This window comes from Heterodontus francisci, chromosome 3 (assembly GCF_036365525.1).
Source record: "Heterodontus francisci isolate sHetFra1 chromosome 3, sHetFra1.hap1, whole genome shotgun sequence".
Classification (NCBI taxonomy): Eukaryota; Metazoa; Chordata; class Chondrichthyes; order Heterodontiformes; family Heterodontidae; genus Heterodontus; species Heterodontus francisci.
In genome coordinates this window covers 139,681,749-139,705,420 of record NC_090373.1, presented here as the reverse complement: position 1 = coordinate 139,705,420, position 23,672 = coordinate 139,681,749, and the positions used below count along the sequence as shown (strand labels likewise).

Below are 23,672 nucleotides of genomic sequence, written 5' to 3'. Positions count from 1 at the left end.
AAGTTTGTACATGAGTTTCTACCCTTTTACATACTCTATGAAAAGTTTAAAAGTAAGAATTTATCTGATAAAAATGGGTTTTGACTATTTCCAAATATGTCCAGTTTTCAGACAGCCTGATTTTGGCTGTCAGAATTCCATAAAAAATCATTACTCAAGCTGAACCAAGCATGTCTTTGCTAGGCATCTTCACTCGTAAGAATAGAAAGGTTAAGAAAAAAGAAAATACCATTCAGCTCATAAAACCTACTTCTTTCAAAGACCATGTATAATCTACCCTTACCAAGAATTCAATCTCAACTCTATAATCTCCTTAGGGAGTGTGCTGCATAAATGTACTCAGAAAATCAAGCAAAAATCCTGATTTTTTTTTATGCCTTCACGGGATGTGGGTGTCGCTGGCTCGGCCAGCATTTATTGCCCACCCCTAATTGCCCTCCAGAAGGTGGTGGTGGTCTTGAACCGCTGCAGTCCATGTGGTGTGAGTACACTCATAGCGCTGATAGGAAGGAGTTCCAGGATTTTGACCCAGCGACAGTGAAGGAATGACAATATAGTTCCAAGTCAGGATGTTGTGTAGCTTGGAGGGGAACTTGAAGGTGGTGGTGTTCCCATGCATCTGCTGTCCTTGTCCTTCTAGGTGGTAGAGGTTGTGGGTTTGGAAGGTGCTGTCGAAGGCGCCTTGGTGAGTTGCTGCAGTGCATCTCGTAGATGGTACAGACTGTGCGTCGGTGGTGGAGGCAGTGAATATTGAAGGTGGTGTATGGTGTGTCAATCAAATGGGCTGCTTTGCCCTGGATGATGTCAAGCTTCTTGAGTGTTGTTGGAGCTGCACCCATCCAGGCAAGTGGGATATACTCCATCACACTCCTGACTTGTGCCTTGTAGATGGTGGACAGGCTTTGGGCAGTCAGGAGGTGAGTGATTCACCACAGAATTCCCAGCCTCTGACCTGCTCTTGTAGCCACAGTACTTATATGGCTGGTCCACTTTAGTTCCAAGTCAATGGTAACGCCCAGAATGTTGATTACTTATTCGCTGATATATTTCTAGCCCCTTATCTGACATCCTTCGCAGAAAACAACCACTTGGCCTTGGCTTCAGCTTCCAGGGTAACAATAACACATCATTGACCATTTAATTATTTCAGTCCACATCTACCCCCTAAACCTCTGAGATTCCAACTCCAAACTAACCATCACTGATACAAAATATGATCACGTAATGCTGTGCCACAAAAGATTCTTCTCATCTTGAATGACCTTCGTGAACTCCAAAATTAAATTGTAACTTCATTGCTCATGAGTTACAAAAACGTAAAGATTCTTAACAGATGAACCAACCAACTAAATTATAGGCAGATATTGTAAATTTACACTAGGAGTAAATTAATTATTTTTTAAGAGGCTGATTAAAGAGATTTAGTAGCTTTTTTGGTTCTGTGCTGTAGACTCTATGTAATACAATGTAATGTGTGCTTTTGTCTTATGATTTGACCTGGCCACTCCAGTCTTCGCTAACAGTTCTGCATAAGCTCTGCTGTGCTATTGCATAGGAAATAAGGAGCTGCCTTCATGGTAGCTTTAGTGTGGCAAAAGAGGATGAGCATATGAAATTATCATCTTTGCCTAAACCCATTCCTATTATGACATTCAAAGTTTACTAATAAATCTTATAGCAGGCTGGCATTAGATCACGTGCTTATTTTAATAGAAATTTGGTGAAAGAATTTCTTATTTATTTACAGGGTATCCATATTTCTGACAATGTGGTAACATAAAACAGATTATTGGTCTGTAGTTTTTCAATTCCTTTGTAATCTGCACATTCTGATGTACTCACCTTGAAACAAAGCATGAACAACACTGTCATCATTCATGCTCTTGCTCTCCTTTTCAAAAGGAAAAACATATAGCTATTTAACCACAAATATGTTCTTTAGATATTAATATACTAGTGGTTAACTGGTTGGAGACAGTACATTTCACTCTCTATTATCATTAACACTGGTATAATGAAGTGCTACATGTTAATCCAGCAGTCTGAGTTCCAGTTTAGTCACCAGTCAATGAGGTCGGGACAATTATGCCTGCTCTGCGAGTTGAACTATGTGGCCAGTGCCTTACCTGACCCAGTGTAACTGTCAAGTGATCCATCTCCTGTTGTTGTGGCAGTGTCACTGCTGCTCATTGGCTCTGTTTTGACTGCAAGAAGAGACACTACATAGAAGAATAAGTATAAAAAATGATGTAACCCCTAGTTTTTCATTCTGATTTATACAATGTGTGTGGGCAGTCCCAGCTTTGGTTTACAGCCATACAGTTTATGGTTAGCATGTACCAATGCTGAAACTTGGAGCCCTGAGGTCAGCATGAAAAAAAGTGCTGCAGTCACATTAACTCCTCTTGGAGAGTAGTACGACCTCAAACAGGGGACAATGATCGTTTGCTTTTGGTGATTAAACAGAGTCTTGATATTCAGAAAAATGCTTTGTAGTATGTATTGTACAGGGAAATGCTTTGTACTCTGATCCAAAATGATTCCCTGGTAATACTACAGCAAATATATCACAGAGGAGATTACTACCTTCTTGTGAGCTTTGAGATGCTAAAATTCTCTTGACAATGCTAAAAAAGAGTTGTTGTAATTTTTAACTTAAAAATGACACGTAAACAATATAGGTTATACAAAATAAAAGATAACAGGGAGCAATCTCAAGACTGTAATCTAATCTTGAATCTTAGATGACGTTAATAAACACTTCAGCTCTGCTCTCGCAATATAGGATATCCTATGAACCCTTCGATCAGACAGTAACCTTGAAACTCACTCCTAGTTATCTATTATTGTATATGCAAAAATAGAATACACAACTGATAGCGAAAGTTCCACTAAAAATAAATTACTTCTAACATTGGGTGAGTTAAGTCACTCAGTGGTTAACTTTTCGTAAATCGCTGCCCATCACTTATCTGTTCTTCAAAGCTTTACGACTTTGAACATTCTGTGGGGTTTGCTGATGTAGCAAACTACCAGCTACTGTATTGTGATGACAACACTGTTCAGCTAAACAAATTAAATATGTATGTGGCATTAGAGACAACTGTAAATTGAACTAAAAAGTATTATTTCTCTATGCATGGCAAAGTTGACACACACTGAAAACTTGTAAACCAAACACTGTTAACTACATAAGCCAAGAAAACACAACAAGCCAAGTATCATAAGTTAAAAGAGAAAAAGAGTTGTGCAACACTCGCATGCAATTTGGAACATTTAGCAAGGAGGTAGGAACAAAACAAATGTGATGTGTTATATATTTAACCTGCATTCCTATTTTTCATTAAATAAATTGAAAAGCATATTCTCAAGAGTCAAAACTTAAGTACTGAGAACCGTGTTAAAAATTCAAGATCAGGAATACTGAGGCAACAACATTTTTTTTGGCCAATTCCCAATGTGTGGGAGATTGTAGCTGTGAACCCATATCCTACCATTCTGTGATAATGCATTGTTGTTACAATATGCTGTGCTTTCTACCAACTGAGAAAAGATCATTTAACCCTCTAATGAACCAAACTGGACAATGAGGTGGCATTCAAAAAGTAACCTAAAATATTAAAATCAGGGTAATATTTTTATACAAATGGTATAAATAAAATAAACAATCCTATCAAATCAAACCTAGTCTATTCCAGAAGGGAGCCAGTTCTGATAACTCATGAGTAATACATTCCTCACAAATATTCTACTTCTGTCCATCGTGGATGTAATGACGCATTATTGCCGGCGGTGAAAATATTATATACTTTGTTAAATTACAACAGTTACATCAGCACTCAATTTAAGAACAAAATCCTGGCTTGTTCAAAATAATTAAGTTGCCTATCGTGAAATGAGACCAGGGTTGAATAATTTAATGCTTTTCTGTACCTAAATTTTAATCTTGTAATATTCCTTTTTATTTCTTCATACTGAAGTGAATTGAAGTCTGAAATGGACAGGAACAGAACGATAATGTGTGATGGCTAACCTCATTAAAATTGCAATGACCTTATTCTCCAAGGTTTAGGGGAAGTAATAGTTTTCTAGCTAACTTTACATTAAATTCACTTGCTTGTGCCTGGTAAAATCATGTTCCATTGAAAATTGAGTGGTCATGATTTTATGTCTGTAAGAGTGGATTATGCTAATTGGGGTAGCTTATTAGTAATTGGCACTCATTTTCAACCCTGCCTCTTAAAAAATCAAGTTAGCATTGATACTAAAAACGTTCTTGTTAAGAGAGCTCCAATAAAAACATTTTTTTTAAAGCAAAGCAGGAAGCCCAGTTGTGCGAAATCATTGTAATATGGATTGGGGAAGAGGAAGGGATGGAACTTTTAACCTAACTTACCAATAAGAATGGAACAGATATGAGTTGGATGCCTGATTTAAACAGTGACTGATTTCATGCTCCTATGTTCTTGCCAGTATATTAGGTCAAAATCGAGCTTTTATTCTGCATTTTAGGTGTCAAATTAACTTAGCATAGTTCATGACAGATTCAAGTAAACCCTTAGATGTAGATTTTCATCTTCATCATGTGAGGTAATCTAAAGGGGACAATCATCTGCCATAGAAATAAATGGAATGAAAATCAAATGCGTTCTATAAAAGGAAGCAAAATGCGCAGTCAGATTACAGCTCAAAAATCTAGCTACATGATGGTGATGAAAAACTGGGAAACAAACATACCCGTTCATAGTTTTGCACGAAATTAATCGGCTGATTTTAACTCAGAGCGGGAATCTGGGGTGTTGGAGCCAAACGGGTGGTAAACCATCTACTCCCAACCTTTGCTCTGAGCATGGTACCTGGGGAATTTCAATTCTCAGGCCTCATTTACTTAGCCCGTCTGAATCTGGCTTGATGCCAGTGGGAATGATGTTACTCAGTGGAGGTAGAGGTGGGGGAGCTTAAAAATCAACCCTTAGACAAATGTTGACTTACTCTGTAAACATGTAATAATGAATAGAATAAAGTATTACATCACCATACTTTGGTTCAAATTGAGCTTGGGAATCACAAAATGGGCACCATTATTACTGTTGTGTCGTGATATCAAATTAACAGCACATGATAAGTTTCATGTATTTTGGTTACTCAACATCTCAATTTAGATCAAAATGGTTTCTAAATATGTTGCTGTATCGTCGCCCAGAAAGTCAATCTCAAAATTTTATATTCAGCTTTTAAAATTAAATAAATATATATGTTTGTTACTTTTATTGACACTTACTCCATATGATGTACTTACAGCACAAATTGGATGATAGTTAACTGTAAAATATTTTTTAAGCTAATATGGAGTACTCACTCGTGAGTTTAGGGTTGAAATCACGTTGTGCAACATTAGTACCAAATGTTTGTACTAAATTCCCCCATCCACTGTTTTAATGAAGGCGTTAACTTGTTTAAAATAAATAGTTTGATACCTTTGTTAAAATAGGATTAAGCACATTATTTTAAGGAATTTGATATCAATACATCAATAATTTATGAGTAATTCTTCACTGGTTTAAAGGAGGATTCAACATTCCCTTTTGTTCTTTATATTAAAGGGCTATTTATAAACAAGACTGTCTAATAGGGTTCTTCAATGGTGCTGTTATCTTTGTAAAATTGCATTTTAACACAAGGCAAAGCCATTGCTTCTCCTTCATTCAGTGCATTCTAGGCACGAATCAATAGTGTCACTGTGACAACATAAGGTCCGTTTTACATTTACAGCTTTCCAGAGAATTTTGACTTCTAACCTAATTATTGTTTTTGCTTAAAAGTAAAGATCATAAAAAATGCACATAAATTTCATGTAATTGAAAATGTGCATTGAATTTTTACATAACTCCGGCTTCCCTTAAGACGTGGGGGAGGGCAATGTCCCAAAATATAGCACTCATTTTTTAAGACTGAACTGGCCAATTCATAACTCTGCAGTATGCTGCACGTTTGAGTTGGACTCTAGCATGTAGTGTAATAATGTTTGCACTTAACAAAATGTGGTTTGAATGCTCAGGATTTAACTGAATGACTTCAAGTGTGACAAGATGGTTTAAATTCAACCTTGAACATTTCCATGACAGTGAATAATTTCAGACAACAGGGATTTCAAACATTAATAATTCAAAATACATTTTTTGTACAGTAAGGACATACATCATTTTGAAGAAGAAACAGTCTGAAAATATTTTTCTATGGCTTTTTGTATGTATCTTTAAGTCTACTTAGTTCATGTAGCAGATAGGATCAGATTTTATTAACATTATTACTGCATGGCTTGCAGACTCCCTTTATCCCATGATTCCTTTTAATTCTTGTATTTCTTATGGTTTCCATCAGGTAAGAATTAAAAGGACTGTACTTTACTACATTTTCTTTCTTCTTTCTTCTACTTTGCTTGTTTTTTTTCCCCTGGTAGATTGGCTTTATTTTATATCTGGATTGCTAACGGGCATATTATGAAGACTGTAATCATGTTACCTTGGCTACAGAACAATAATAACTTTCATGGGAGTGTTATAAAACTGAGTTTGACACCAAGCCACAAAGGAGAAATTAGGGCAGATAAGCAAGTCGATTTTAACAGCTTTAGGTCTTAAAGGAGGAAAAAGAGGTAGAGAGGTGGAGAGGCGGAGAGATTTACAGACGGCCTTGGCAGCTGAAGCACAGCCGCCAGTAGTGAAGCGACTGAAGTCGGGAGGCTCAAGAGACCAAGTTTGGAGGAGTTCAGATAATTTGGAGAGTTTTAGGTCTGGATGAGAATGCAGAACTAGGGTGGGGGAAGGCCAAGGAGGGATTTGAAAACAAGGATGAGAATTTTAAAATCGAGGGACTGCTTAACCTGGAGTCAGTGTAGGTCAGTGAGCACAGGGGTGATGGGTGTATCGGGACTTAGTGTGAGTTTTTGATGAACTCAACTTTATGGAGTGCCAAGAGTGTGTTGGAGTAGTTCAGTCTCGGGGTAACAAAAGTTTGGATAAGGGTTTTTAGCAGTAGCTGAGCTGAGGCAGGGGTGGAGTCAGGAGATGTTATGGAAGTGGAAATAAGTGGTCCTGGTGATGGTGTGGATATGTTGGTGGAAGCTCATCTTGTGAAACATCTGGTTCAGCCTCAGTAAATTGTCAGGGAGAGGGATGGATTTGGTGTCTATGGAATGGAGTTTTTGACAGGTCATGGCTTTGTTCTTCCCAATATTTAATTGGAGGAAATTTCTACTCATCCACTACTGGATGTCAGACAAACAGTCTGTCAATTTAGAGACAATGGAGGGGTTGAGAGAGGTAGTGTTGAGGTAGAGTGGCCGTGGAAACTGACGCTGTGTTTTCAGATGATATTGTTGAAGGGCAGCATGCAGATGAAAAATAGGAGGGGCCAAGGATAGATCCTCAGGGGACACCAGAGGTAACGGTGCGGAAGTGGGCAGAGAAGCCTGCTTTATTTTTCTTCGTTGATGCCATTGCCTATATTCAGAAATTGGTTTGTTCAATGATTGCTTGCTGGTGAGGGCAGCCTCACTTTGAAATAATAATATATGAAAGCTCACAGACTGCAGGGGAGGGAAATAAACTAATGGCTGGACTATTAAGGAGTATGTCTGACAGGAAGCTAGTTGATGCCTCAACTATTAACACCTGCTTGTTAGCACGGAATGCAAACATTTCTCACCATTGTGTCTTTAATCTTGGTTGATTGGCAGCTGTTTAATCAGTGACCTTTGGTCTGAAATATATACTGGTGACTGTTCTCAGTGTGAGGTTTACCAGAAATTAAGTTCACTAGGAGTTAGATCATTTATATATATCACATCAGGACAATCTAAGAAAGTCTATTTCATCCAAAAATCTTAGATTATTTGTGTGAAAGAAGGCTATGTTAACCCTTTCTATGTTTATTGCTACAAACATTGTACTTCTAATTTCTTCAGATGTCTTACTGATTCTGTACATTATTTTACTTGTAAAGAAATCCATTGGATTTAGTTTATAGGTATTAGTCATACCAGTGATTGAGGGGTCTAGATGAGGGGGTCACAGATATAAAATAAATTCAAAGAGATTTAGAGCAGAGTGCTGGAGAATTTTTTTTTTGCACTGACGGCTGTGAGGCTGTGGAATGTACTACCGGAGTTAGTGATTGAAACTGAGGCAATGTCAACATTTAGAAATAGTTTATATAGGTAGCTGATGGAAAGGAGCATTATGGATATGGCAACAGGGCGAGTATATGGATCACATTAAAGATAAACAACAACATGGAGTGGCTGGGCTGAATTTTATAAGCTCGCTGCCGTTCTTGGTGGCGAGCTTGAAAGAAGGCCCGGCGCATGCGTGACTTGTGTGCCACTGAGCTCCCGTGATATTTCACGCAGGGGCTCACTTAAATGGAGGGGGCAGCTGCTCCGTCCCTGGCAATGGCGTCCGGCGCCACAGCGCAGGCGCAGCGCCATTTTTAAAGGGCTTCAAGTCCTTCACTAGCATTTGAATTTTTAAAGGGAACAAATGTTGAAAATTAAAGTTACACATTTAATAACATTTTGACACCCCTCACCCACACCCCCAAGGAATAATTGATTCATTAATAGCCCATTCCGCCCCCCACCAAAAGCTTTTATTCAGATTCTGACCTTTAATAACTTTAACCCTCAACCCCTTCCCATCATCACCCCCCACTCCTCCCCCCTCCCGCTCTGAAAATTTCATTCCTCCCCACCAGAGTCACGAAGGCACGGGAGTTCCCGCCAGCGGCCGGAATATCGGCATGGGACAGTCGTTGGGACAAGGTAAGTTTATTTGTATGCATTAACCTTTATTAACATGTTGAAATGAATGCTCCGCTGCCGAGCGGCAGGGGGACGCACCAAGGCCTTGCTGCCGCCGGTAATATGTGGCGAAGCCTTCCTGGTGTCAAGGGTCATGGCGGGCCTCTCCCAGAAGAATTTTCCAGGCCCCCCTGCCATGACTCCTGACATTGGAGAGCTGGTAAAATTCAGCCCACTGTGTCTATGAATTAGTCTGATATTGTAGAATTTACTACCTTTCATAGGAGAATTAAATTTCCTACCTATGTGATTTCAGGTGGCTTACATCATAATAAAAAGGTAACTGTGAACCCTGGGCACATAATGGGCCCAATTTTATCTCTGTGCAAGCGGCTGAGTTTTGAACAAATTAAAATCTTTCCCGATATCAGCCATGGAAGACCCCGAGTTGCAGGTTTCAATTCATGGAAGACTTGATCTGCTTCTTGGAAGCTGGCTTTCTGCTGCCAACACAAGATAATAAGTGTTGGGAGAAAACCAGAATTGTAGTATTCAAGTAGACCACTTCTTTTAAAATACTGTGCTAATTAGGTTTCTGCCAAAACAGTAAATGGAGGATAAGTGTCATAAGAGCATAAGAAATAGGAACAGGAGCAGACCCCTCCAGCCTGCTCTGCCATTCAATAAGATCACGGCTGATTTTGGACCTCAATTCTACTTTCCCGCTTGATTCCCATATCCCTTGGTTCCCCTTACGTCTAAAATCTATCTATCTCAGCCTTCAGTATACGCAACAACTGAGCATCCAGAGCCCTCCAAGGTAGAACATTCCGAAGATTCACAACCTTCTAAGTGAAGAAATTTCTCATCTCAGTCTTAAATGATTGCCCTTTATCCTGAAGCTTTTCCCCCTAGTTCTAGACTCTCCAGGCACGGGAAACAACCTCTCACCATCTACCCTGTCGATCCACTTCAGAATCTTATATGTTTCAATGAGATCTCAATCTTCTAAACTCCAGAGGGTAGAGGCCAAATTTACTCAGCCTCACATCATTGGATCAACCCTCTCATCTCAGGAATTAATCTAGTGAACCTTTACTGCACCACCTCTGCAGCAAGTATATCCTTCCTTAGATAAGGAGAGCAAAATTGTGCACAGTATTTCAGGTGTGGTCTCACCAAAGCCCTGAAAATTGTAGCAAGTTCTCCTCACTCATACTGCAATTACCTTGTAAAAAAGGCTAACATATCATTTGCCTTCCTAATTGCTTGCTGAACCTGCATGCTAACTTTGTGTTTTTTGTGTGAGGAGACCCAAATCTCTCTGAACACCAACATTAAAAAAATATTCTGCTTTTCTATTCTTCCTACCAAAGTGAGTAACCTCTCATTTCCCCACACTATACTCCATCTGCCACCCTTTGCTCAGTTAGCTCGTCTATATCCCACTGCAGACTCTTTTGGGCGGTGGGGGGTGGGGGGGGAGAATTTTAACTGAAAACAAAGGGGCAGGTTTTGGTTGGGTGGAGGGTTAAAGCTAGAAAAGTTTGCTTCCTGACCCAAACCTGCCCATTTCCTGCTGTACCTGAAGCTCGAAGTTGGGTGGACGACCAACCCAATTCAAGGAGGCAGGTTGCAGCTTTAAATATGAGGCTTCAAGCCGCTTTTGAACTTTTACATCCGCTGGCCGCGTTACCCAAGCCACGGGGAACTCGGCAGCTTCCTCAGGGTGAGGACTTGGTGGATTCAGGAGGTAACTGCTATCAGACATACCCCCCTGGATCCAGGCGCCTTCCTGAGGAGGCTCTGTGATTGGGGCACCCTCCAACGACCATTGCCCAAGGCCTCTGATCTCCCCCCTGCTCCTCCCATCCCCACTAGGCCCCCATCCCGCCCCAGCTCCCGGAGGTCTCTGATCCCCCAGCCCACAACCAAGTCCTGAAGCCCCCGCCACCTCCGAGGCCTCTGATTTCTCCCCCCCAGCGCCACCAACGAGGCTTCTCCCCCCACTCCTCAGGCCCCAACCTCTCTCCTGGGATTAGCTGCTCCCTTGGTTTTCCCTGATCGCTCCTCCCCCATCCTCCCCCCAATCATGTCCTGTCTGATGTGGACCTACTTGCTCTGGCCACTCGGGACCTGATCCCTGCTCGAGTGAAGGTGTCAATCAAGCTGGGCCTCTGGGTGGAGAACTGATCACTAATGCCACTAACATGCTGTTGAGGGGTATCCCGAGTGGTGGTTTCCCCCTGACATTCTGACCGACTCACTCCCTGAGGGTCAGGTCAGTGAAAATTCCCTCCTTTGTGTCCTCACAGCTTACTGTCCCACCTAGCTCTGTATCGTCAGCAGACCTAGATACATTACTCTTGGTCCCTTCAACAAGTCATTAATATAAATTGTAAATAGCTGAGGCCCAACGACTGCAGCACTCCGCTAGTTTTCGTCTGTCAACTTGAAAATGCCTTGTTTATCCCGACTCTCTGTTTCCAATCCTCTATCTATACAAATGCATTAACCCAACCCCATAAGCTGTGTAATAACCTTTTATGTGGCACCTTGTCGAATACCTTTTGGAAATCCAAATTTACTGCATCCACTGGTTCCCTTTCCCTACCCTGCTGGTTATATTTTCAAAAAATCTAATAAATTTGTGAAGCACAATTTCCCTTTCATGTAACCATGTTGACTCTGCCTAATCATATTATGATTTTCTAATTGCCTTGTTAACACCTCCTCAATAATGGATTCCAGTATTTTCCCAATGACTGATGCCAGGATAATTGGTCTGCAGTTTCCTGTTTCTGCTCTCCCTCCTTTCTTGAATAACAGGGTTACATTTGCTACTTTCCAATCTGCTGGCACTGTTCTAGAATCTAAGGAATTTTGGAAAATCATAACCAGCGCATCTACGATCTCTGCAGCTACCTCTTTTAGAACCCGAGAATGTAGGCCATCAGGTCCAGGGGATTTTTGTTGGCTTTCAGTCCTCTAACACTTTTTCTCCACTGATATTAATTGCTTTAACTTCCTGACTCTCATTATCCCTTTGGTTCCCATTATTTTTGGTATGCTTTGTCTGTCTTCTACTGAGAAGACAGATACAAAATATTTGTTTTAAAGTCGCGACTATTTCCTTATTCCCCATTATAATTTATCCTGTCTCAGCCTCTAAGGGACCCATGTTTACTTTTGCTACTCTGTTCTTAAATCTAAGCTTTTGTAAGTTGTTTTTATATTTCTTGCTAGTTTACTCTCATTCTATTTTTACTTTTTTTTATCAATTTTTTTAGTCAACCTTTGCTGGTTTCTAATACTCTCCATTTCTCAGGTTTACTGATATTCTTCACAACATTATAAGCCTCTACTTTTAATCTAATGCTATCCTTAACTTCTTTAGTCAGCCACGGAGAGATCACTTTTCCCATGGTGTTTATGTTTCTCAATGGAATTTATTTTCTTTGAGAATTTTGAATTATTTCTTTCAAAGTTTTCCACTGCTTATCTACTATCATACCTTTTAATCTATTTTCCCAACAATCTTATCAAATTTGCCCCTCATACCTCTGTAATTGGCTTTATTTAAGTTTAAGACTCTTGTTTCGGACTTAAGTATGCCATTTTCAAATTTTCTGTGGAATTCTGTCATATTCTGATCACTCTGCCCCATAGGATCCTTTACAATTAGATTACTAATTAACCTTCTTTCATTACACAATACAAGATCTAAAATAGACTTATCACTGATTGGCTCCACGACATATTGTTCTAGGAAAATATCTCGAATGCATTCCATAAACTTGTCCCCCAGGCTACCTTTGCCAATTTGATTTATTCAATCTATATGAAAATTAAGAGTCCCTTGAGGAAGGCCTTTTTCTCGAACTACATCCTTTGAAGATTGAGCTCACTTCATTTTCAAAACATGTGATCATATAAGATACTAATGCTTAATATTTGTTTCTATTCCCATACTGCACTTAACCCTTGACGGTGTCACTGTAATGCCACTCACACAAGCAACAACGGTAACAATGCACAATTCTAGTTTGTACATACTACTGCTCAAATATTTCAACAGAAGGTCAACTGTTGTATCTTTGTCACAAATTAAATCCACATCCCTCAGGAAACCAGATCCAAAGTATTCATATGCACATAATTGAATGAAATTAATTAATGCACATAATTGAATGTCGACAGGAATAGTGCCGGAAGACTGGAGGATAGCAAATGTTGTCCCCTTGTTCAAGAAGGGGAGTAGAGACAGCCCTGGTAATTATAGACCTGTGAGCCTTACTTCGGTTGTGGGTAAAATGTTGGAAAAGGTTATAAGAGACAGGATTTATAATCATCTTGAAAAGAATAAGTTCATTAGAGATAGTCAGCACGGTTTTGTGACGGGTAGGTCGTGCCTCACAAACCTTATTGAATTTTTCGAGAAGGTGACCAAGCAGGTGGATGAGGGTAAAGCAGTGGATGTGGTGTATATGGATTTCAGTAAGGCGTTTGATAAGGTTCCCCACGGTAGGCTATTGCAGAAAATACGGAAGTATGGGGTTGAAGGTGAGTTAGAGCTTTGGATCAGAAATTGGCTAGCTGAAAGAAGACAGAGGGTGGTGGTTGATGGCAAATGTTCATCCTGGAGTTTAGTTACTAGTGGTGTACCGCAAGGATCTGTTTTGGGGTCACTGCTGTTTGTCATTTTTATAAATGACCTGGAAGAGGGTGTAGAAGGGTGGGTTAGTAAATTTGCGGATGACACTAAGGTCGGTGGAGTTGTGGATAGTGCCGAAGGATGTTGTAGGGTACAGAGGGACATAGATAGGCTGCAGAGCTGGGCTGAGAGATGGCAAATGGAGTTTAATGCGGAAAAGTGTGAGGTGATTCACTTTGGAAGGAGTAACAGGAATGCAGAGTACTGGGCTAATGGGAAGATTCTTGGTAGTGTAGATGAACAGAGAGATCTTGGTGTCCAGGTGCATAAATCCCTGAAGGTTGCTACCCAGGTTAATAGGGCTGTTAAGAAGGCATATGGTGTGTTAGCTTTTATTAGTAGGGGGATCGAGTTTCGGAGCCACGAGGTCATGCTGCAGCTGTACAAAACTCTGGTGAGACTGCACCTGGAGTATTGCGTGCAGTTCTGGTCACCGCATTATAGGAAGGATGTGGAAACTATGGAAAGGGTACAGAGGAGATTTACTAGGATGTTGCCTGGTATGGAGGGAAGGTCTTACGAGGAAAGGCTGAGGGACTTGAGGTTGTTTTCGTTGGAGAGAAGGAGGAGAGGTTTCTTAATAGAGACATATAAGATAATCAGAGGGTTAGATAGGGTGGATAGTGAGCGTCTTTTTCCTCGGATGGTGATGGCAAACACGAGGGGACATAGCTTCAAGTTGAGGGGTGATAGATATAGGACAGATGTGAGAGGTAGTTTCTTTACTCAGAGAGTAGTAAGGGCGTGGAACGCCCTGCCTGCAGCAGTAGTCGATTCGCCAACTTTAAGGGCATTTAAGTGGTCATTGGATAGACATATGGATGAAAATGGAATAGTGTAGGTCAGATGGTTTCACAGGTCGGCGCAACATCGAGGGCCGAAGGGCCTGTACTGCGCTGTAATGTTCTAATTCTAATAAGGAATCCAGGAGGCAAAATTGGACCCCGTTGCGCATGGAATAAAGGCTAATTTAACAGGCCACCCACCTGCACACAAACAACACTGGAAACATGTCATTTTGGTTGGGGGGATTGTAAAAGAGTCCCTGGCATCAGCCTAAAATTGGTGTTAGGCCTCTTGAATATGTTGCTCTCTCGATAGTTTTTACAGTTATTCAGCAGCCTAGTCAGTGCACTGGAGGCCACAGAAGAACAGGTAGGTTTTTGGCTGTGAACTATTTTAAAATTTACCTTAGTGTGCAGTCAGAATGAGGCAGTAGTGCACTTTCCAGCTCCCTAGAACTCCTGCCAGCTCCTGCTCATTCCTCTCCTGGTCACTATACCATGCCACCCCACCTGAGGGCCACTAGCATCGAAGCAGCCTAACATTCATCCTCAATGTGCTGGCGAGCTGGCCTGGGGATGGGCGGTAGGCACCCACAGCTTGCCAGTATTCTTAAAATGAGGCTCAAGGCTCAATATTCTGGACCTACCTGTTCCATCACAACATCATTCCCCACATCCAGTTCCCCAATTTTTAACCCCTAGTCTCTGGTTAACATCAGTACTCAAAATTCAAAAGTCATGCAGACAGCAAATACAATTTCCATAAACACTCGAACAATACAACTTGCAGTTACATCTTTATTTTGAAATTATTTAATTGCAAAATATATATTATGCAACATAATGTTGGAAAAGTTAAATGTTGGAAAAGTTTTTATTGCAGAAACTCTCAAAGTTGAAACATGGTATTATTTTCATTTACAGTTGTTTTTTATGCCATTCTAAAGCTCTGGGATTAATATTTTTATTTGGGCATTTTATGAAGACAAGGTTATAATGAGGAATTTATTAGTCAATCTTCAGTAAATAAACAGGCCAGAATTTTTCGAAAAGGTAAGCAGTCCTGCTGCCGGGACCAAAAGTGGGATCGACCCTGCACGGTCAGGTGACGGACCCTGGATGGCATTTCACTGGCGGCAGCCAATTAAGAGGCCTCCCCGGGACTGCCGTCCAAATGCAGATAGCAGCCCACCTCCCACAGCTGCCAGCCCAATCAGAGAGCTGGCAACTTGGCAGTGCCACCGATAGAGGTGGCCGCTGCTGAGGCTGCAGGAAGAAGAGGGCGCTTCCATATTGTGATGCCGTTGAAGGCTGGGTAAGTTTTTTTTAATTGAGCCGGGGCGAGGCATGCAGGCTCCGTTGAATGGAGGTGGCAGGGATGTGCATCCTCCAGCAGTGTGCCGTGGCCACCGGGGGCCTTTCCTTGGGCTATGAACAGGCGATAAAGGTGGGCCCCCCGCCTCCCATCCCAGGAACCTGCTGGGAAGCTGCCAGGGTTTACTTGGTGGTATTTCCATGCGACAGCAGCCCCTCCCGATGCCAGTGAAATGCAGACATGGGAAGTGGCTGATAATTGGCCAATTGATTGGCTTAATTGGCTGCCCGCCTTCAGTTTGCGGATGGCCACGTTGCTGAGGTTCCCGCCACTGGTAATATCCCATGATGGCAGGAGGATGTTGGGCTCCTCTCCTGGCACCTTCCACTGCAATTTTACAAGGCCCACCTCCTAGCATGTCTCCAGAGGGCTGGAAAAACCCAGCCCACCGTGCTACCCACTAACTTTTATCATGTGCTATGATCTCAAGAAATTACTTGTTTGCCCATTCTTGGGAATACACTGAAGTATGGAATAATGAAATATTGGCCTGACTCTACCCCTAATTATATTGCTGGAATTAGAAAATATTTGAGGAATGGCTGGCAGTTCTCTTTACTCCATGATGTTCCTGACAGCTTTCCAGTCATAGATATCATCAATTCAAATGCATAAGAGTATCCAAATTAAACACACTGCTGTCTTTTCTCAAATATTTCAACCAGGTTCCCTGGTCTTGGGTAAATGAATGATGTCATTGTTACTTCAGCTGTATTAGGATAGATTTGGGCCACAGTAAAGAATTAGCACCTAATTAAAAATCAAACTATTGCAGATGCTGGAAATCTGAAATAAAAACAGCAAATGCTGGAAATACTCAGCAGTCAGGTAGCATCTGTGGAGAAAGAAACAGAGTTAACGGACTGAATTCCACTGGCCCCTCGATGCCATGGGCTGCGGCGCGGGGGCCGACAAAATGCTGCGGGGAGAGACCCGCCTCGACCCGGGACGTTGAGAAGGGCCCGCCGCATATTACCGGCAGAGGGGGGACCTCGGTGTGGCACCACCGGCGGCTGGCCCTTCATCTTCATTTGCAGATCGGCGCTAAATATATGCAAAATAACTTACCTGCCGTCCCACGCCGATTTCACAGCCTGCGTATGGCCTTCACACCCCTTTGGAACTCTGCAGCGAGTTCCGAGGTGAGAACCTGGTGGGGAGGGGGGAGTAATAAAAACTACAGGGCGGGAGGGGTGGGGAAGTGGTGAAAACAAATGGCATTGGTTGTGTGAATGGTGGGAAGGAGTTAGAGGCCAAATGTTAGAAGGGTGGGGGGGAAAGTTTTGGTATTTGAGAAATCAATGGACGGTCATTTCAGGCAATGAAATGACCATTGGGGGGGTTGGGGAAGGGCCTCCATTAGTTACCTTTCTATTTAATACAAATCACTTATGTTTTCACTTTAAGTTCATTAATTTTTTATTTATTTAATTTAATTAATTTAAATTAATTGTACAGGCTTAAAGCCCTTTAAAAATGGCGCCGGCCCCTGCACAGTGGTGCCGGACATGTAGGCCACCCCTATATGCCATTGGGAGCAGACGCTCTGCCCCCACTATTTAGTTGAGCCCCCGCGCAAAATATCGTGGGGGTTCCTCGGCGGCTGCTGAATGTGGGCACCCGTCCGCGGCGGAGCACAGCACCCGAGTACAATTCAGCCCAACTTTTCAGCTCGATGACCTTTTGTCACAACAGGAGATACTGATGAAAGGTTATTGACCTGAAACATTGGGCTGGGGGCAGGGGCGGTACCGAAAATGGGTCCAGCAGTGGTTCGTCATGGAGGCTGACGCCGGGAGGGCCCGGCCTGATCCTTCTGGTGGCAGTGAAGCTCCATGGTGGCCCCACTGCTGCTGGGCAACAGGAACTGAATCTAAATATTTAAATGAATGTCTTGAATAAATTTCAATAAACTTACCTAAAATCTTCTGAGCCCGCTGCGATCTTTGGCCCGACGGCCAGCACTCCCGCGCCTTCAATTCCCCATCCGGGGAAAGCTGGCATGACACTGGTGGGCTGGGGGAAGGAGGTAAGATTTTCAGTGGGGGGAAGTTGGGGACGGGGTCAAATAAACACATTGGGTGTAGGGGAAGGTGGGAAGGGGTGAACTTTAAACTTTGTGCAGTCTGGGGGGGGCGGGGGCAGAGAAGGTCAGATTTAAAAGGTAAGTGTTTGGGGGGGAAGGGCAACTACTTAATGTAATTGTTATTGGGGATGGGAAAGGGGCATTCGAAATTTATTTGATAAATTTTGGGGGGTGTATATCTTTCAATATGCCAGCAGGGCTGGCTGCCCTTTAGAAATGGCACCAGCGCCTGCGCACAGGCAGCTGACGCCATTGCCGGCAACAGACAGCCCGCCCACTCCACGTGATTGAGGGAGGCGGGCCGCCCTGGCCATTTTTTGAGCTCGCCGCTAAGAGCGCGACGGGCTCTTAAAATCCAGCCCGTTAACTCTGTTCCTCCTCCACAGATGCTGCCAGAGCTGCTGAGTATTTCCAGCATTTTTGGCTTTTATTTCAGAGCACCTAATTAAATTACTTTAAAAATGTAATAATGAGCAATTGATCAGGATGACAACAGGTTCACTTCTAAGTAAAATCCATAAACATTCTGTTAACATCAAGTTACATTGCAATTGCTATTATTTGTGTTTACCACCATTTTATAAAATATGTAAGCTTTCAGAGAATGAAGGACAGAAAAGCACTGCACTCATGTTCCACACTAACACGCACATGCACTGTACCATAATCTGTCATACTTGTTGCAGAGGTGGGGGTGCTGCAACCCAGCAACCAGTCTGCAGTGTTTAAAATAGTCATGGTGTCTCCTGAAGAGGGAAAGTCAGAATCACATTTAGTTTGCAATTTCAGTAACTTTTTATTACTTGCCATTACACTAATACATTAATTCATACAACTTGCAATCATACAAAAAATTGATAGAAGGTGTTAAAATAACTACATTTCCAGGTTAATGTAAATGTGAAATGCTCGATAATGGGGTACTGTGGTAGAATAACAGCTTTTTTGGCATTACGAAGTACCCAGAAAAAGCATGCAGCTTCAGTGCTACCAAAAGTAAAAGGACTATGAATCATTAGCTCATCAAGCTCGTCAATGGTGCAAATTCAAGAAAAGTAAGTCACAGACGAAATAATCAACTGGACACATTTAAAACTTTGGTTGAGAAACTGCAGAAAAGAAATAACAAGCACAGCAAATTTGTGTCATTGTAAGTCCCTCTTTCTCTACCCTGCACATTCATTAGTGTAAAGAGGTTTAAGTTAGTTAAATAAATAACTATATGTAGTTCAACTAAGCCACAGAAATTATTTAAACCACATCTGATGAAGGTATCAAAGAAACAGGATGCTTCCCCTCGGTAATACCACCTGTTGGTTTTTCTTGGCCTTGCTGCATCTTAGTGAATCCAACAAATATGTTTGGAAACAATTTTTTTTTTGCCTTTGGCAATTTGGCAAACAAAATGATAGGCACTGCGTGGAGTATAAATTGAGAGGGAGTACTAGAACAGACTGTTTATTACTCTTACATTAAATGAAAAGTCTTTAAAGCCCATAGCTAATTTTGACACGAGCAGTTTCGAAAATAAGTTGATTTCTTACAAAAATTAATAATTAAAAAAATCAATTGATGCTAAACTAAATCACAATTAAATAAGAATGCCTTGTAAGCAATCCAATGTTCACTAGCTCACAAGGCTGAATTATTCTCATGCCTGGGGTAATCCTAGTCCAGTTCACTCCAGGTATTAATGAGATACATGTCATTGCTGTCTGTTTACAGTGCAGTCAGAGAAGCCAAATCAGATTCAGACCAGGTTACTGCACACTGGTCTCAGGTTGAAGTGCGTGTGTAAAATGAGTTACATATACACTAATGGATGCAACCAGTTAACATTATACTTTCAGCAACAGCAATGATTGGTGGGATATCTATTGCCCCATTCATTACATTATAACAGGAAATTAGAATGACCCCCTAAGGTCAAAGGTAAACAAATGCTAAAGAAAAAGCAAAATGTAATTAAAACTCATAAATCACTGTTCTGTATCCCATTGTCACACAGACTGCAGTACGTTCTCCTCCTCAAAAAAAAGAGGGATCATTTAATAAGATCAGCAACTGACGGCAGGATTGATTTACAATGACACTGGAGATGACATAATTTATGGCACAATTCTCAGTTTTGAAGCTTTCCACAATCCAGTAGCCAATAACATTATGATCTGTGTAGTTTTTCCATATAATCAGAAAAAAAAATTAAAGGCCGAAGAGAAATGGAGAAAGATAAGTAGTGAGGCACAATTAATTTATGTTCAAAACATGACCATGTGCTAAATAGATAAAAAACATTTTCCTGTGGTATTAATGCACTATTTATGGTATAAATTTGTCTATGTAAGAATCTGGAAATTTATGGGAAAATTGGGCATTTTATTCCTTACATGATAGATCATTCACATGCACGGAATAATAACAAAAAATGAATTATTACCAAGTAATCTAATCAATGGGTTTGCAGAATGTCAAATTAAATGTGTGAAGTGAACAATATAAACATCAGATGAACCCCAAGATTAGATGAACTCATTCTTGCTATCTATTTTATTGTATGTAAATTTACACAAATTAGAATCTTTCCTCTTTTCAGTAAATTATCACATATGCCAGCCATCAGTTTCTTAAACTGACTGCCATCTTTTCAGCTTGTCAATGTTCTATCAGAAAAATCAGGATGGGATTGCATGTTGACAGTATCAGGGGATCAAATCTGTGGTATGGTAAAAGCAGTCAATCAATTAATTAACCAGATATTACTTGCGAGCAATGTTAATTGTGCATAAACTTCAGGTGAGAAAAATTCAGATGAGCTGAGGGTTTCTGAGAGTCGCAATTACAGATGTGTTCATTTATTGTTTGCCCCCTGAAGATGGTAAATACAGCAAACAAACTACTAAAATGCAACTTTAAAAAAATCCTGAAAAAAGTAACGTTCCGGAGCATGCCCAGCAGTTGCCTTATTTGAAGATTAATTTCTTCAAGACTACTTGCAGAGTTGATGAAGCTTTTTTGGATTAAACCTATTGTTCCTGCTGTGAATAGCTTAACTGGCTTTGTTTAAGCACTGCTGTCACTTTACTGGCAGAATCGCCAGCGTTTCAGAGTGTGCGCTTGGAACGGTGATAAGATTTACATAATATAAAGAATTACAGTGAGATTCCCCACATGTAGGATGTAGTTACAGTGCATCACTATGTTGTATGGTAGGGGCAGTTGGCCACTTTATGACTGAGTTATAATGCCCATTTATGTTCTGTAGCTTTGAAAATGGTTTTCAGTTTGTTCACATGCTGGAAGTGGAGGTCACTTCATTACTATACAGTAAGCCGAGAGACAGAGAGAGAGCGTGCGCTGTCTGGAACAGAACAGTTGTTTATTTAAAATAGTTAAATCAGCATACCCTTAATTCACATAATCTCCACCTGCCCCTGGGCTGCTATGGGATCAAGGACAGGGACAGATCCAATAATGAGCCAGTTTGTTGACTGCATTTAAAATGCACTGCTCCTCGGGTTTATTGTAGGTATGAGTTGGAAAGATTTTAATTCACAAATTAACATGATGTATCTGAGGTTAGATTTACTGGATCCTGTGAATTTGTTTTGAAGTCAGAAGAAATGCTTTCTTCATACTTAAAATATCTATAACCCTTCCAGGATAAATTTATTTTTGGCTTGAAAGACAGTAGGCTCCAAAAATTCAGAAAATGCACTGAATGAAATACAAAAATAATTTTTTTCAGGGAAGGTACTCAGGTTCCTTTGGCAAATAAGCTTCACTTCTATAGCATTCACATTTAACATTCAGTCAGGTTTGAATCTACCATTGTTGCAAATTGATCTGTTGTGTACTTTAGGTTTTGTCTCCTGCATGAAACTTATGAAACGTTGCGTATATCTGCAGAGTAAGTTATGAAAAGCCCCTTTCCATTTATTTTCAACTGAATTCCTTTTCACAGATCATCTTGCTAACATCTCACATTTTATTGCAACATTTAAACCTGATCAGCCCCTTTAGAGCTGTTTTCAATCTGTCGGGTTTTTGGCGACTGTCAGATTTTTTTGACGACATTACGACACTTTAAAAATAATTAATTGGCTGTGAAACACTTGGGGGAATCCTGAGGTTGAGAAAGGCACTATATAAATGCTCTTTCTTTTTTTTATTTTGTCAGTTTTCAAAGTTGGCACATATGTATCACTGACAATCTGAAATCTGTGAGATAAATAGACAGCTGAAAGTAATGTAGTATAACATTTACAGAGGACAATTGTGATTGGGTTAATATAATTGAGTTTAACAAAATTCATCTCCTCTATTTATTATTGAAAACATAATTCACATTTGTAAATTACTGCTCAATAGAGCGTGGCTTTTATTTAAAGACACAGTTGCACTTTTATCAAGAAGTTTTTTAAAATTCATTCATGGGATGTGGGCGTCGCTGGTCAGGCCAGCATTTATTGCCCATCCCTAATTGCCCTTGAGAAGCTGGTGTTGAGCTGCCTTCTTGAACCGCTGCAGTCCATTTGGGGTAGGTATACCCACAGTGCTGTTAGGAAAGGAGTTCCAGGATTTTGACCCAGCGATAGTGAAGGAACGGCGATATAGTTCCAAGTCAGGATGGTGTGTGACTTGGAGGGGAACTTGCAGGTGGTGGTGTTCCCATGCATTTGCTGCCCTTGTCCTTCTAGTTGGTAGAGGTCGCGGGTTTGGAAGGTACTGTCTAAGGAGCCTTGGTGCATTGCTGCAGTACATCTTGTAGATGGTACACACTGCTGCCACTGTGCATCGGTGGTGGAGGGAGTGAATGTTTGTAGATGGGATGCCAATCAAGTGGGCTGCTTTATCCTGGATGGTGTTGAGCTTCTTGAGTGTTGTTGGAGCTGCACGCATTCAGGCAAGTGGAGAGTATTCCATCACACTCCTGACTTGTGTCTTGTAGATGGTGGACAGGCTTTGGGGAGTCAGGAGGTGAGTTGCTCGCCTCAGGATTCCGAGCCTCTGACCTGCTCTTGTAGCCACAGTATTTATATGGCAACTCCAGTTCAGTTTCTGGTCAATGGTAGCCCCTAGGATGTTGATCGTGGGGGATTCAGCGATGGTAATGCCGTTGAATGTCAAGGGGAGATGGTTAGATTCTCTCTTGTTGGAGATGGTCATTGCCTGGCACTTGTGTGGCGTGAATGTTACTTGCCACTTATCAGCCCAAGCCTGGATATTGTCCAGGTCTTGCTGCTTTTCTACATGGACTGTTTCAGTATCTGAGCAGTCACGAATGGTACTGAACATTGTGCAATCAACAGTGAACATCCCCACTTTTGACCTTAGGATTGAAGGAAGGTCATTGATGAAGCAGCTGAAGATGGTTGGGCCGAGGACACTACCCTGAGGAACTCCTGCAGAGATGTCCTGGAGCTCAGATGATTGACCTCCAACAACCACAACCATCTTCCTTTGCGCTATGACTCCAGCCAGTGGAGGGTTTTCCGCCTGATTCCCATTGACCTCAGTTTTGCTAGGGCTCCTTGATGCCATACTTGGTCAAATGCTGCCTTGATGTCAAGGGCAGTCACTCTCACCTCACCTCTTGAATTCAGCCCTTTTGTCCGTGTTTGAACCAAGGGTGTAATGAGGTCAGGAGCTGAGCGGCCCTGGGGGAACCCAAACTGAGCGTCACTAAGCAGGTTATTGCTAAGCAAGTGCCGCTTGATGGCACTGTCAATGACACCTTCCATCACTTTACTGATGATTGAGAGTAGGCTGATGGGGCGGTAATTGGCCGGGTTGGACTTGTCCTGCTTTTTGTGTACAGGACATACCTGGGCAATTTTCCACATTGCAGGTTAGATGCCAGTGTTGTAGCTGTACTGGAACAGCTTGGCTAGGGGCGTGGCAAGTTCTGGAGC

General features: G+C 41.5%; 1 protein-coding gene across 16 annotated transcripts in view; it reads right to left on the bottom strand.

The window, feature by feature from the left end:
• The window catches only part of eya4 (EYA transcriptional coactivator and phosphatase 4), a 549,227-nt gene that overhangs the window by 179,324 nt on the left and 346,231 nt on the right, over window positions 1-23,672 (bottom strand). For 7 of the 16 annotated variants that reach the window (XM_068026406.1, XM_068026407.1, XM_068026401.1 and 4 more), the window contains exon 4: window positions 2,127-2,219. The exons of 7 other annotated variants lie outside the window; for them this stretch is intronic. In XM_068026406.1, coding sequence (XP_067882507.1) covers window positions 2,127-2,219 — 93 coding nt within the window. The remainder of the gene's footprint in view (window positions 1-2,126; window positions 2,220-23,672) is intronic. 2 more of the 16 variants (XM_068026412.1, XM_068026408.1) reach the window with 1 other exon arrangement.